This window comes from Siniperca chuatsi, linkage group LG11, assembly GCF_020085105.1.
Source record: "Siniperca chuatsi isolate FFG_IHB_CAS linkage group LG11, ASM2008510v1, whole genome shotgun sequence".
In the NCBI taxonomy this organism is placed as follows: domain Eukaryota; kingdom Metazoa; phylum Chordata; class Actinopteri; order Centrarchiformes; family Sinipercidae; genus Siniperca; species Siniperca chuatsi.
This window is the reverse complement of record NC_058052.1, coordinates 6,477,873-6,490,388: the sequence shown is the minus strand read 5'-3', so window position 1 is coordinate 6,490,388 and position 12,516 is coordinate 6,477,873. Positions and strand designations below refer to the sequence as shown.

At 37.0% G+C, this 12,516-nt stretch overlaps 1 protein-coding gene across 2 annotated transcripts; it reads right to left on the bottom strand.

Moving 5' to 3' along the window:
• Positions 1–4,761: 4,761 nt before the first annotated feature.
• tmem254 (transmembrane protein 254) lies at positions 4,762–10,650 on the bottom strand. Of its 2 annotated transcripts, none has more exons than XM_044214916.1 (5): positions 10,445–10,650; positions 8,989–9,112; positions 6,698–6,801; positions 6,190–6,249; positions 4,762–5,588 (listed from the first exon to the last, which is right to left on the bottom strand). In XM_044214916.1, the coding sequence occupies exons 1-5, from the start codon at positions 10,525–10,527 to the stop codon at positions 5,468–5,470; spliced, it is 492 nt and encodes a 163-aa protein (XP_044070851.1). In that variant the 5' UTR covers positions 10,528–10,650; the 3' UTR covers positions 4,762–5,467. The 2 variants fall into 2 exon arrangements, with proteins under 2 accessions (XP_044070851.1, XP_044070852.1); XM_044214917.1 differs by lacking the exon at positions 10,445–10,650 and adding an exon at positions 10,114–10,132.
• Between the last annotated feature and the right edge of the window lie 1,866 nt (positions 10,651–12,516).

Below are 12,516 nucleotides of genomic sequence, written 5' to 3'. Positions count from 1 at the left end.
TGTAATTGTATGTAATATTTTCCTCTACTTGTTTCTGATAGTTGGTGTAATTTCTCAAGAGTAAAAGTGGGGCAGGATGTAAAAGTAAGTTGTTTCTATGCTATCCATCCCTGATTAATGGGTGGAGACAGATCTAGTGGAGACTGGGCTGTCTAAGACGGGCTAATGCTCTTAAGTTCATAAGCAGAGGACATCGTGACCCCGTGCTACTGGTTCAGCCTCATTCGGACAATGTCACACTGTTTACCTGTGTGACACTAACACCTTCTTCTGCAAGCAGTGTGTGATTAAACAACATTCAAAGATGTGATATATAAAACCAAGTTGGAGTCACATTATGTCCTTTAAGGTTGCCTGGAACGGTTAAAGCTGGTAAAATCAACATTTTTACATTAACAATGGATCAAATGACTCGAATGTAATGTGAAAGGGGTTGCTAGCAGTCATGAGCCCACAGAGAATTACAACCCAACTCGGCGGTTCCCCTTAGCTCTATGGAGAGTTTTAGCATCTTTTAACTCGTTGTTTTGGTTCTACGGCCCGCAAATTCTTGGTTCAGTATCACCGCTTTCATCAGTGACATAGCAGACAGCTGTTTTCAGTGAAAAATCTTGGAAAAACCCAATGTACACAACCTGCCCAGCACCAAACGCCGCACAAATTTAGTGACTAGCTGGTGAACATAGTGGAGAATTTAGCAGCTAAAGCCAGATATTTCCCTCGGGAGTTGGTGGAGAGCAAAACAGAGTGAAAAAGAGAGTGAATATTGGACTTCCATTTGTCAGATTGCTTGAAACACTTCAAATGAATACTAATGTTGCTCTGTCTGCTGGATATGTAATAACATTTAGCAACACGTTTGCTAACATTGTCATATCAGCATAAAAGGTGTGAATCTATCTGTGTTGTGTTAACAGCTAGTTTATGCTGCGCCCGAGTCGCCAAAAACCAGTTAATGCAGGTTTAAATCAGATGCTCAGGTATGAATGGAATTCATGTTATTTTCATGTTTTTAGCCAAGCTAGCAGTGTGGCTCTAGCGATGGCAGTCAGAATCAGAATCAGAAATACTTTATTGATCCCCGAGGAGAAACTCTTTTGTCACAGCTGCTCACTGTCATGTCAGTGCACACAGGAATAGAAGTACTAAGCAAATCAAAATATAATACGCTATAATACAGCTAAGATAAATTAAGGACAAAGTGGATATAAGCATAAAAGCTAAATAAGTGTAAGTACCAAAATGGATTTAGAGGTTGATAGGTTGATAAGTATGTACGGTATAATAATACAATGTAATAATATAAGTAATAGTAATAGTGCAATAATGAGTACTGTCAAGTTAAGTGTAGCTTATTAAGATGATTATGAGACGGTGGATATTGCACAGCAGTAATAGAAGTACGAAAAATTTAAAATATAAACAGAGTATATTGCACAGCAGTATTAAACAGAATATTGCACAATTATTTCAAGTATTGCAGTGATGTTAATGGTCCAATGTCCAGGTTAATGACTTTGGGTCAGACAGACTGATACTTAGAGGGAGGAATTAAAGAGTTTGATGGCCACAGGCAGGAATGACTTCCTTTGGCGCTCTGTGGTGCATTTTGGGGGAATGAGTCTTCCGCTGAAGGTGCTCCTTTGTTTGACCAGCACGTCATGGAGCGGGTGGGAGACACTGTCCAAGATGGCATGTAGTTTGGCCAGCATCCTCCTCTCTGACACCACCGACAGAGAGTCCAACTCCACCCCCACAATGTCACTGGCCTTACGGATCAGTTTGTTGAGCCTGTTAGCGTCCGCTACCCTCAGCCTGCTGCCCCAGCATGCAACAGGATACAGGATAGCACTGGCCACCACAGACTCATAAAACATCCTCAGCATTGTCCGGCAGATGTTGAAGGACCTCAGCCTCCTGAGAAAATAGAGGCAGCTCTGGCCGCCTCTATTTTCTGTCGGTCTGTTGGTTGGTGCATTGTTATGGTCCAGACTGAAATATCTCAACAACTATTGGATGGATTTGCATGACATTTAGTAGAGACATTCATGTCCCCAGAGGATGGATCCTAAAGACTTTGGTGATCCCCTGACTTTTCTTCTGGCGGCACCGTGAGGTTGGAATTTGTGGTTTTGATTGAAATATTTCAACAACTATTGCTATGATGAATTGCAATAGTTAAAGAGATGAATTGCTATGAAATTTGGTACACATATTCATGTTCCCCACAGGATGAATTGTAATCACTTTGGTGATCCCTTAACTTTAGCGCCATCATCAGTTCAATGTTTTAGTTTGACCGGCACTTTGGTTTATGACCAAATACCTGCAAAACGAATGACATTTGGGTCACACTTAATTCTACGGTACACTAATAAGACGTAATGAGCCGTACTTTGTATCAAATTGGACCGAAATTAGAAATATGTTCTTTATTAGACAGTAAACAAACACAGTTATACCCTAATTAGACACCATACACTTAAATGATGCTGTAATTAGAAATCACATATAATAATAATTAATAATTAAATTAGAATTATAATAATTAAATTTAAGACCAATTTTACAATAACCAAATTGGAAGAAGAAAAAAAAACATGAACTGACATCAATTACTTGGGGTTGGTGACAAATTTGACCAAACGTTTATTGTAACATAAAACATTTCTTTTGGTCCAGTGAAAAAGTTAGATGATCTACTTCAAATGTTGAAAAAAATGTAACATTTTCTAGAGTGGAACACATGGAAAACAATGAACATATTATATTATCACAAAGGTGGAATGTTTTCTTGCATGTTACTCAATAATAATAATAATAAGCTTTATTTATATAGTAGAAAAGGTTTCAGTCGTAGTCATCTGGACACTGTTTTTCAGAATCAAGACGTTTGGCTCCCATCCGAAGTCACAATTGAGAATGACTTCCGGATGGGAGCCAAACGTCTTGATTCTGAAAACAGTGTCCAGATGACTACGACTGAAACCTTTTCTACGATAGAACACTCCTGGACGAATGAGGGACTACACCGGCTTTATTTATATAGCGCTTTTACAAACAAGAGTTAAAAGGTGCTTAGCAAAATACAACACCATACAGATGAAACAAAAAATTAAAAACAGCATTAAAACGTGCAAATAGTTAAACATCGAAAGGAACTCCAATGCAGGAGTTAACGCCGTGAATCAGTCAACACACCTTTAATGTCAATATGACAACTTTGACCATTCCATTTGTTTTTATTGGCTCTCCTGCATGACATACGCTATGCAATGTCAGAAAAAAATGATTCATAAAATCCTACTTCCCATGTCTTAGCATTTTTAAGACTTTTGAAACATTGATTTAAGACATTTTAATACCAATTAAGGCCTTATTTTTAGATGAATGAATCCAGTGCCTTTTAAGACTTTTTAAGGATCCGCGGGAACCTTGTTACAACAGAACTGTACCGTGAACTAAAGTGAAATCCATCTTTATTTCCCACTGTTAGATCTTATCAGACTTTGTTAGAGGCTTATATGCGACACATTACAACAGAACTGTGCCCTGAACTAAAGTGAAATCATATATCTAACCCTAAGCACACATTAAAGCTGTAACTTATTGGTGTAACTATGGGTCGCTGTTACTAGATCTCTAATTAATAGAAGCCTAAACAATATTACTAGACGAACATGGATAGCCTAATTTATGCACAGATTTGCATATTAGTACACGGGTTAAATAAACACACGTGGTACTTTAACAAAAATACTCATTGATTAGTTGTTTGTGTATTGCAGTTCACTTGAGTCTGGTGTTTCACAGCGGGATGTGCATTGATTTATGACTATCAAAACATTTGTTAATTGAGGAGTATAATGTAAGACTCATGCTAAGCTAATTGTAATTTGCTTTGTACTTTGAAATCTGCACAAACTTATCTCTGCCTGTTCTGTCCTTCTCCCAGGGTGTTCGGACAAAAGAATTCCCCGAGGGCTCGCACACTATTAGTTCCGGGAGCGTAACAACAAGCGGGAAGTGGGTAGAGAGGAGTTTACACACCCAAATATAAACCTAATAAATACCAATAAATATCATCTATAATAAATAAATACATTCATACAGACAGTACAACCGAACTCCCCTCTACCCACTCCCGATATAATATGGCATTGAATTCGTCTAATTACAGCCTGCGTTGTCTAATTAAGCTATCATAGGCCCATGTTGGCAGCATCAAATGTGATGTTTATTATAGCATAATTTGCTAGCAAGGGTAGAATAGCATCTAAATGTAGCACATTTTGAAACTGGTATTATGATATATGGTATTGTATTTGATTTAATTAGGGTATAACTGTGTTTGTTTACTGTCTAATGAAGAACATATTATTTCTACTTTCGGTCTAATTTGATACAAAGTACGGCTCATTACGTTTAATTAGTGTACTGTAAAATTAAGTGTGACCAACATTCGTATCAGCCCCAGCTGTATTTTGTGTTCAGTGCTAATTAGTAAATGTTAGCAAGCTAACATGCTAAACTAAAATGGTGAACATGGTAAACATTATACCTGCTAAACATCCGTGTGCTAGCGTTGAAATTGTTTGCATGCTGATGTTAGCATTTAGCTCAAAGCACTACTATGCCTCAGCACACCTTTACGGAGAGTCTACAGCCGTTTCAATAAAATTCTATAAAATACAGGATGAGGTCAGAGTATTTTGAGCGTTTCAGAGGAATAAAAAAAAAATGCAGCAAAAACACATTTCATGCAGTTTGTAAGTCACTCTTTATTTTGCAGCGTTAAATCAAATCTTTCAGTCTATTTTTAAAAAGTTAAACTCTTAAGTGTAAGAAAGGAAAATGAGGATTTAAAATGCATACACCAGCTCTCTATACTTTTGAGGCTGATGGCAGCGTACCATCTGCAGCCAACCTGTCTGATGTTATGTTCATCACAGCAGCTGAGAAAATATCCCTACTGCCATCACCCAGGCTGAATGTAAACATCATGAGAATACACAACTATTTCATAGACGATTCCCCTGCGATTGCACTAAATATTCAGCCCAGGGCAGATTCATCAAGAAAACTCTGATGCTGAAATAATTTCTGTTAATATTATTATCAATACAATCTTTAAATTATTATTTATAAAAAAGGTACAACTGTGCTTTCTATGGTTTATTAATAGAAAATCTATGGAATGAAATGGAGATCATAATGCTCATCATAGGAACACAGGAAGTAGTATAAACTAGGTAAGAAAAACTGTAGTGTAGTGTTCACTTCAATACTTTTATGTTAAAAGAAACAGTATAAAAGGAAAGTCTCAGGCGTCTTCCTCCACTTGCCCCCTCAGCAGGATTTCATATCAAAGAGAAAGACAGTGGAAGAGGAAGAGGCACAACGTGGCGATTGATTTTTCTGGCTTCAGCTTATGCAGTGTTGTTCTGTAGGCTTTCCTCTGCTCTCGTCAGTGCTGTTTGGGACGCTTGGGGTCGTACTTGATGAGCAGGCTGAGGGAGGCGAAGCCAAACAGAAAGGTTTGGACAAACCACAGGCAGCGAGTGGCCATGTTGTCGATACCTTTGTTGCTGCAGGGCCACGGAGAAGAAACAATGAACAAAAGTCAAGCTAGCAGCTGTTTCATTGTGACCAAATTCTAAACAGTGGTTGCTCATCCCCATGGCCCTATATTTAGTATAATTGTCATTAGAACCTTGAAACCTCAACTCCTATGGACAAATGGGTCAATAAATGATGAATAAAAAAATATTACTACTTAACAAAATGTGAGGAACACCGGTCATGAATGCTTACCTGATGTGTTTCTAATGTACATCCAAAGACTCTTCTGGTAAGTTGTGGCTTATATTTACTCTCCATATAATAAAAATACAAGAAAATTGGACAAATGCCATTTGAGAATAGCTTATTTATTATACAAAATAATAATGTCCCAGATGACAAGTTGAAGCATGAAGTAAAAACACATGATGAAGGCTTTTGGATGTTTGTTCATACTGAAATATGGTGTGAATAGTGTGTTTGTGATGAATTTTGAGGCGTTTGGGGGATATGAAACTTTTGAGGAGGCCCAATTTCATAATAGAAGTTGAGAACAGGTTTGAAAAAAAAAAAAAATACAATATTACAGCACCATCTAGTGGACAATCAGGTTCTTGTCATTCTTACCTGCACACCTTCAATGCAACACAGGCCTCAAAAGCATGGACAGCCCAGGCGGCCCACCACCTGTAAGAGAGAGAAATGTGTTAAACTCCACAGACTTTCTATTCAATTCAACAATGATCATTTACACGTTATCCTTGAGAAATCCTAAAAAATGATCAACCACTTCACAACTTTCAAACCACCAAAGACTGAATGGTTCCAGCTTAGCCCTCTTCTTAGAAAACACCCAGGCTTAACGGCTGTCTTGTATGTCACATGACTAAAACAGCAACAAAACATTATCTTTTGATTGTTAACTTAATACTCTACTGGTGCTACGGCGGTCATGTGCCTTAAACGACTAATTAGCAAAGTGCTCGACCAGTGGAAGTGGTGGTAACGATCTGTAAATTGGGAAAAACATTAAAGCTGTAGTTGATTAAACAGTGTATTTCAGCCTTGTGAGGGTATTTTGCACATCATTTGATTGCCATTGGCACAGTGTTTCAAATCACTTATAATCACTTACCCTTTGTACATAATGTCAGCATAGTTATCCACAAGGTATCTGCAGAAGCTGCCAAATAGACCAAGGTACTGAAATGGGATTTTCTCTGGCACAAACACAGTGCACTGCAAAACACAGACAGAGTCGTTCGAAATGAACCCATATAAACCATACACATATGCTGTAATCAAAGAATGTGTCTTTTGTAAGTTATTTAATACTCTGACGCACGACCTTTCCCCCAAAACACATTACTTTTAATTTCAGAGATTCCTAAATTGACCGTTTCAATGTGACACATAAGTCAAAGAACTGTTTGTGTTGATAATGACTGTACAATAATTTGGCACACATTTCATGGCATACAGCTGACCTAAAGAAGTGTGATTGGTTCGTCCTTTGAAAACTGACTCTGTGGTCCCCAGTGTTCTGCTCCACTTAGATTCTAATGCTGGAAAGTCCAGGGCTGGTTGACACTAACTATCATCTGTCTGCTCTTCAGTCAGTGAGGTGCTGTTTCAATTAGTAGATACACAGTGACAATAATGAACTGATTCATACTAAGTTTCCTGTTTGTGGAATGGCACTATGAAAGGGCAGCCTTGTTGTGAGATATGCCACTGAAATTAAATTTGACAGAGTTCTGGAAGAGAATCAGTTCTGCACCATGTTGGGTTTTTTTGCTGGGTGAGTATTTAAGTTTTGTCATGTGAAACCGTATGAGTAGATGTGTTTTGTAGGCTCTGAATCGGGTTTTTCTCAAACTTTACACAAATTGAAATCTGCTTCAGCTTACAACCAGTTCACTTGATAACATCTCTACAATTAGAAGATTACATTTCGAATAAGGGTAAGCAATCACTTTTTGGTACTCCATCTCATTCGTTGCCAGTCAAATATGAAGTGATAAGTTAATTTCAAAAGTAGTCATTCTGAAACCACTTCCACAATAATTAGAATTTACCTCAATTATATCAGTGACTATAACACTATATTCAAGTGGAAGATCTTTTAAATATAATACAAAATAATACAATTTAACATAATCTAATTTTTTTAGTTATTCATTTGTCCCATCATATGCATTTATTATGTGTATTGTACCATTAACTTCAAGCCACACGTCTCTATCCCTCAAGAAAAATGTAATAATGAGAATGAAAAAATATATACTAAGCATACCAAATATAGTATAAAGAAACACACAACAGACAACAAATCACAGTGAGATCTAAATGACATGATGTAGCATTGTGCCATGCTCCTATTGTCCTCTTCTGTCCACCTGTGACATGTCAGGTATGTGTCCATATGGACTATGACTTGTGCATGGAAAACACAAAGGGATATTGATGGAAGGGCCCCACTGCCCAGAGGCTGCAGTTCATTTATGGTTTGGACGTCTGACACACACCTAAAGGCTGAACTCTTGTTTCTTCAACTATTACTGATTATGAAATAACTTAGAAACAATCAGCCTTGTTGCATTATTTGGCATTTTTGTTCTGCAGTTAAGGTCCCTGTCCACATTACTATATACGTGGCAAGTGGTGGCAAATGTTACGTCATAGCCTACACCAAATTTCATTTGAACGGTTGGGCTACATGTTTCCTTTCTGCCACAGCACAACAACACGTTTCGGACAAAAACTCTGCAGACATTTTACAAATATGTTTAGTCTATTAGTCAATTCGGCATATATTTTATTGACCAAGCACATACTAGTACGCCTATATTAGCTACAACGAAACCCCAATATATATTGACTAACAGTTACCCGTTAATAACGTTAGCTTTACTGTCCCAGCGGTGTAACATGATTTAGTGAGGGAATAGTTCATTGTCGATGTGAACATTTGCCAGAGAATAATGGAGCATTAAACTGACGTTATCATATTTTGAATGAAGTTTGGCACGTTACTGTTTTCTTTTATAAGACAACAGAAGATTTCGGGACACACACTAGCTAGAGTTAGCTGCTACAGTGGACAACTAACTTGTCAAATGGACTTTGCACAAAGTTTGTTTGACCTGTGCTCTTACAGAGCACTGAATGAATCCTGATAAGATTAGCTAGCTATCAACAAAAAAGTGACTTGGCAATGACCTCGAGGGCTACTTTGCCGACATAAGAAGATTTTCACAAAATCTAACGTGTTAAATGGCGTTATAGGGAAAAAAAATACGAAACTGAATTTTGAGAATACTGCACGACCCGGAAGACATTTTACGCAACACAACACGGTGGTATTTACAGTGCCGGGAGAAATAATGTCAAACACTTCAAGTATAGCTGATTTAGTGAACTTACAGTGAAATATCCCATCGCGAGTGTCACGGAGACAATCCAAAACAGGCTGGTTCTTCTAAAGTATTCGCATCCATCACTTTTAGCCATAGCTGCTGCTCGCTGCTGCTGGTCAGCGTTGGTCCCGCTATCAAATGTGACCGTGTAAAAACAGCGATGAGAGGAAAACTGACGGGACTGCAGGACAGGGTGGTCGTATTTTTTTCATGGGAAGTATTACATCAATGGAAAAGTATAATGGAAAAAAAAATACACAAAAAGCTACGCTTTGATATGAACTTGTCAGGTATTCTCACTGTGGAGGTTTATTATTACTATATATAAATTTAAAACGTACAATAAACTGTAGCATACAGTATAATAACAACATTTCACTGCAATGCTACTCCCCATTGTCGCTTCTTTGTTGAGCTTTTACCATGTAGCTGTGTTTGTACAAGGGTCCTTTTGAGACAGGGGGAAAAGATTCTAAATACATGTTTGAAAGAGGTATTAAGAGAAAGTTAGTAATACAGTGACAAATCAGATAGAATATTCTAATATTTTTAGTTACCAGATTGTTGAAAGTATTCTGCATTTATTAATTGATACTTATTTTCAAAAAATAAAAATGGAGCGATGCACATTCTTGTACTTTTCTGTAGCAATGTCCCAAATGCCCACTATATAATGTAGGCTACTTCTGTATGTAGTATCACATTATAAACTATATAATAGTATAATATTTCTAATACTACACAGTACACACTATCTACTAGTCCTCATAGTATACTGTTTAGGCAGATAATAATAATAATAATACTATTTTTGCAGAAGGTCATTTTAGAAACCTATTGCCAATTTCAAAATGTTCAGACTTAAAGAGAAAGCAAAATGCTTTTCTATGCATTTAATACTTTGTAAACAGTTTTTTAAAATGGCCTCCAGCTGTGAGTAGCTCCTCTATTTCTATTGTGGAACAATTGTGTCTGTCATCACCATACTCAAAAAAGTATGCAACTTTAGCAGTAACATCTGAGTAGACCTATACTTAATTATGTCACTTTTTCCCAGTGTGAACACACTACAAGATTTAATATGTAGTATGCTGTAGGACACTAGTGTGAGGAGATGCATTAAGTAACAGACCTTTGTCCTAGTAGCAGGGAATATAAAACCATCTGCTAGAAATCTTGCTGTTGTGTTTGTTCAAAATCAGAATTTTGACCATCACATTAAGAAATTGCTTCAGTCTTGCTTTTTGCAGCTCAGAAATCTTGCCAAAATCAGTTCAGGAAGAACATCGTAGAGCAAATCATCCATGCTTTTCTCTCTTCTCGGCTGGATTACTGTAACTCCTTATTTTCTTGTTTAAGTGAGTCTGCAGTTGCTCGACTTCACTTGGTTCAGAATGCGGCAGCCAGGATTTTGACAAACACTAAAGGAAGAGAGCACATTACCCCCGTTCTGGCCCACTTACATTGGCTTCCTGTTTGCTATAGAATTCACTTCGAGATCCTCCTGATCACATTCAAAGCCCTCCATGGCACGGCACCCTCTCATAGCTGGACTTATAACCCAATACTCTGCACCAAGATTACTAGGATCTGCTGACCAATTGCTCTTAAACGTCCCACGGTCCAGTCTCGAAACAAAGAAGGAACCGTTTTAGCTTCAACACTATGGAACTGCCTCCCCCTCACTGTCAGGTCAGCTGAGTCTGCACCACATTTTAAAACCTACCTGTAGAGGCTGACATTTTTTATAAGCTTGCTGCTTGCAATTCCAATTGGTTTCATCTGTCTTTTGTTTAGTTTTATTTGTTATATTGCTTCTATCATTTTATAAATTGTAGTTTTCACTTGCAGTTTTATGCTGCGTACTGTTATGCATTCTGTGTACTACTATGCATTGCTTGCTTGTTATACTGCTTTTACATTGTATTTTACTTACTGCTTTCATGCTATGTACTACTATGCATTTCTATTAACTGTGTAGCACTTTGAAACTGCTGTTTTGAAAAGTGCAATATGAATAAAGCTTACTTGCTTACTATTGCCCCTCTGAAGAGCTGTTAATTGTCAGAAAGCCTATGTTTAGAGCAGAAATTATACTGGACCAGTGTCCAGTGCTTCATTTATTTATTGGAAAATGAATAATGAAACAGCAGACTTTCAACCCCTGTAGTTTTTTAGACTATTTGTCTGTGTTCTAACTACTCCCACACAAATAATAATCTAGTTTTGGATAAGGAGGTGTGCAGCTGCACAAACAAAAAAACAAGATATTGGATTTCAAGAGGATGCTCTTAATAAACTTAAGACATTCTATAATAATGTGTGTATCTTTTAATGTTACCTGATGCCTTACTATGTATGTTAAGTATAATACATTTATTTTCTAATATTTGAGAATGTTTTAATCATGTCTCTTGCTACACATAACCAAACTATTATTAACTATTATTAAAATCACCAAATGCCATGCATAATGGCATAATAATTCTTTGCTTCATAAAAGCAGTTTAGCAAGGACATATCTTTCTCTCACCTTGTAATTTTGTATGATTTTCCACAACTACCAAATTATTATATAATGTTTGTATTTTAAATCACACTACCTCTAACCTGTGGTGTGTAACTTGTTTTATTTATGTATTGTTTATGTCTCAGCCATGCACTGGCAACACCACAGTTTTCCTGTTTGGAGGATTATGCTTTGCAGTTTGCATGAAGAGATAAGCTGATCAGGTGACTTTTTGCTTCTTTCAAATATGCAGATCTCTACAGTGGCAGGATCAAACTAAACAAAGCTCTTTTTAGTGATTCTGCATTAGCTGAATAGCCTATATGCTGAACCAGTGTTTAGTTATCTTTAATCACTCAATCATTGTATGTAAACTTGGGTATAGCAAGTGTTTAATCTGCTGAAATGGTTTATTGATAAGACTCTTTCCCATTTTATTATTTCTTCAAATTATTTAAAATAATGTAATACATGGTACAAGGAATTTTTTTATATATGAATATTCAGAATTCATTGAAATCATTATTTCACAAAAAATGAGTTTGACTGCTTCCACAGTTGGCAAAAGTGTTGTGTATGAAGTCTGATAGGATTTGGCCAAAGCATAGACAGACTTGGTGGGACTTTCAGGAGCCGTCTCCACAATTGGAGACACTGATTCTGCAAGTTGTCCAGATAAAGATAAAAAGAAATGGTCCTAGCTTGTTTTGTTGCATTAGATAACTCTGGTAGACTTCAAGCTGCATTGTTTTCTAATACACCTACAAATACTGTAAATCTGTTTCTTCACTTTGCCCTTTTGTACTATTTGACTTTAGATTCAGTATGTTAGCATTTACATTTTCAGTGCATTTGACATGTAGCTGATGCTTAGAAATCATTAAATGCAACCAACAGGAAAGAGGTCAAAAGTCAAGATTATAAGCGAATAAGCACCGGAGGAGACAAAAATAGCAAGTGTAAATACATATAAAACTTGCTATTTCATTGAAGTAATTACATTGCTGTTTTATTAGAGCACAGACG

Bases quoted from the DNA above. Each gene is read 5' to 3' on its own strand.
- tmem254 (XM_044214916.1), bottom strand. From the start codon at position 10,527: ATGAGAGGGTGCCGTGCCATGGAGGGCTTTGAATGTGATCAGGAGGAT. The intron at 6,802-8,988 runs GTAAGTTCACTA...TGTGTTTTGCAG, and splicing joins TCGCGATGGGATATTTCACT to TGCACTGTGTTTGTGCCAGA. The intron at 6,250-6,697 runs GTAAGTGATTAT...TCTCTCTTACAG, and splicing joins GCTGACATTATGTACAAAGG to GTGGTGGGCCGCCTGGGCTG.